Consider the following 3,218-nt stretch of genomic DNA (forward strand, 5'->3'; position numbering starts at 1 on the left):
AGAACATATGTGTGAGTACAATTTAATACATTTCATCTTATTTTTCATCCAACGGTCCATTTCCAGATCTTGAACCTAACATCAACATCACACTTGGCATTCGAAGTGGACCCCACCGTCGATTTTTTCCCGACGGGAAGTGTGACCCTAATTCCGTCGCAAACCACTCTAATTCTAACCTTTGGTGTCTTCAGTTTTCCCATGTTAACCTTCACTTTCGTCTCTAACTGAACTTTCAACGGTAACCCACTCTTGCTGTTCATGCTACTCTTCAATTTCGCTTCATTCTCAGTATCTAGCGCCACCCCACTTCTCAAAATCGAAACTTTCAAAATAGTCGTGTTCTTCTCTCCGTGTTTGAACCCGGGAACGGTGCCGTCGCCGACGTCGAGGTTGCCGGAGAAGATGGAAACGTTGGTGGAGTCGTAGGAGAATGTGATTCTCTTGTTGGGGTTTGTGGCAGTGACGTTGACATCGAATTTGGAGCTGAGAGATGAATGGGTGAGGTTGAAGCGCGAGAGTTTGATGGCGGTGACGGTGAAGGAAGGGAGATGGGGGCGGTAGAGTAGGTAAACGACGGTGCTGGCGACGCCGATGAGGAGGAGAAGTATAAGGATGATGAGAATGATCCAGAAGCAGATGGTGCAGCAGATCCTGCGGCGGCTCCGGCGATGGTGGTAGGGTTGGGGGCGGTAGGTGGGGCGGGTGGCTCCGTAAAGCTGGGCCTTAGTCGCCGGAAGTGATGGGTTGGATGCGGCGGCGTTGACGGTGGCGTTGGTGGTGGGCTTGGCCGCAGGATAAACCCTGTCAGTCATGGTGGTGTTATGTTTTTTTGTTTGGGAGAATTAACGTTGTCGGTGAATAAAGAGAGAGGTACTATAGAAAATGGGATAACATAAACAAATTGAAAGGAAAAGAGAGTGGAAGTGAACAAGTATAGAACCAGAGATAGTAGTTTTGGGTTAACTATGGATTAAATAATGGCTTCTTATTACTCTCATTTCCTTTTTTCAACAACAAAGTAGACTTATACTACCATAATCACATGTTGATCTATTGATTTTTTTCCTTAGGTTGTTTATTGCATTAACACTATACATATTTATACATTATTGTATCATTCAGTAATTATTTGTAACACTTTTACTAAGAGTTAATAATGGTTAAAAATAAAAATGATAGATAATATAGTGACAATATGTAAAAAAAACTCTTATATTATCCATACATATATATTTTTCTCATATTTAATTTTACCTATACCAAAATAAAATATAAATTCCATCCTTTATCTTAACTTTCAATTTTAATTTGGTTTCTGATAAGATGTTATTTCAGTGGTTTGAGCTATTAATATCTTATTGGTTTGTATTGACATGGTAATATAGTGACTCAATTTGTTGTCAATCAATTAAATCGTATAGATGTGAAATTAGACTTACAAATATATTATATTAGCATTCATAATATTTTAATATTAATGTTTAAAAACTAATAAAGAATATGATAAATATTTTTATTTAAATTATTTGTTAAAACAAAATAGGTAACTTTGTGATAGATGATTTAGAAATATAAATAAAAATAATAATATATGTTTGATCTGGACAATAATATTTTTTGGTAAACTTTAAATCAATTTCACATAAAGTGATAAAACTATAATTTTAGACTAAAATTGATTAATATAACTAGTATGATTTAAATGAAAATTAGTTAGTATAACCAATACTATTTAAATAAAAATAAAAATTATTCAACTTTTATTGATATGATTACTTGGTCGGAATAGTCCTTATACCATATAAATGGGAGATTGATTCATTGGATTTTGGTGCAACTACCATTACAATCCAATTGGAGAAACAATTAATTTTGTCAATAAACAAGCTAAATCACCCAAGCAATCATTAAACTATTGAAGACCAGAAAACTAAACTGACGTTGCAGATCACAAACGTCCTAGGTTGAAAACCTCACCGTGACTTGACCTAAGATGAGTAGTATTGGCCACTTCAGCCGCCCCATGCTAATACAATGTCCACTAAAATTAATGCAAGTATATGTATATCTATTTTTAAATAGGATACAAAATATCATGTCTTGCATATTCTAAACATAGATAGGGTGGACTTACAGACCGTCCTAAATTAAAAAAACTAAAAATGATATAATATATGGAATATTGTAAGATATTATATATTGTTTCTTATTTTTAATTTCATTGTTGAAACATTGTAATATTTATGTTATCATACATAAGATTACATGGATACACAATATGATAGTGAGATTCAAAGCACAAAATATAACACACTATTTTGTATAAATTGGACATGTAATTAAATGGTAAAATATTATTTTTTGAAAGATTACTACATTGTATTCGAGTAGTGAGACATGAATTACTATTGTCATATTTGGCCATCAATTTTTTATTGTAGTATATATTGATGCTCATGGGCTGTCTGCCCGCCCGTTTGAAATGTTCGTGGACAAAAAATGACACGTTGAGTGAATATTTTAGGCGGATAAACACATTTTTCATGCTCTGCTCGTCCAAAATGTGCGAGCGGGTGAACCTCGTGCGCTTGACCCAAATATGTCTAGTGTATTCCTATTTTCTACTCAGTTAGATATAGATGTTTTATTGTACATGGATCTGAGACGGTATTTACCAAAAGGTGGTTGCTCTAAAGAGGTTGTAGCTACAGAAAATGATAATATCTTAGCATATGAAAATGAACTACATCTTCCTATATCATATCGTAGGGAACTAGTGAAGCCATCAAAGCAAGGTTCCTTTTTCTTTTCTTTTTGCAATAGTTATTAATAATTATTCTAATTCTAATTTTGTAATCATGTTTCAGTTGTACGATCCTCATCCTAATGAACTTGAAATCTTATGCCAACTAATAAGAAAAGAACACATAACCTCCATTATACTAATGACTAATCAATCATGTTTCAGTTAATAATTGCAATTTGTATGCTTGTAGTTGTTGGGAAGTCATATAATCTATTTCCTTATCTTAAACATGATTTAAATATTTGTTGGTTATTCCTCTATTTAAAAAATATAGTGGAAATGACTTACTAAATCTAATAACCTATAAGAACTTATATTGGGTAAGTACTGCAACTTAATTTGACTATGTAGCTAAATTCATGTATATAAACCTAGACAGTTAGACTATGTTAGTATATATATATATATA

General features: G+C 33.3%; 1 protein-coding gene across 1 annotated transcript; it reads right to left on the bottom strand.

The window, feature by feature from the left end:
- Nucleotides 1-976, bottom strand: LOC109341825 (protein YLS9-like). The gene has a single exon (XM_019579797.1). It carries the CDS (start codon nucleotides 813-815, stop codon nucleotides 45-47), a length of 771 nt encoding a protein of 256 aa, XP_019435342.1. The 5' UTR covers nucleotides 816-976; the 3' UTR covers nucleotides 1-44.
- Between the last annotated feature and the right edge of the window lie 2,242 nt (nucleotides 977-3,218).

Source organism: Lupinus angustifolius, unplaced genomic scaffold (assembly GCF_001865875.1).
Source record: "Lupinus angustifolius cultivar Tanjil unplaced genomic scaffold, LupAngTanjil_v1.0 Scaffold_698, whole genome shotgun sequence".
NCBI lineage: Eukaryota > Viridiplantae > Streptophyta > Magnoliopsida > Fabales > Fabaceae > Lupinus > Lupinus angustifolius.

Coding starts and splice junctions, on each gene's coding strand:
- LOC109341825 (XM_019579797.1), bottom strand. CDS start 815: ATGACTGACAGGGTTTATCCTGCGGCCAAGCCCACCACCAACGCCACC.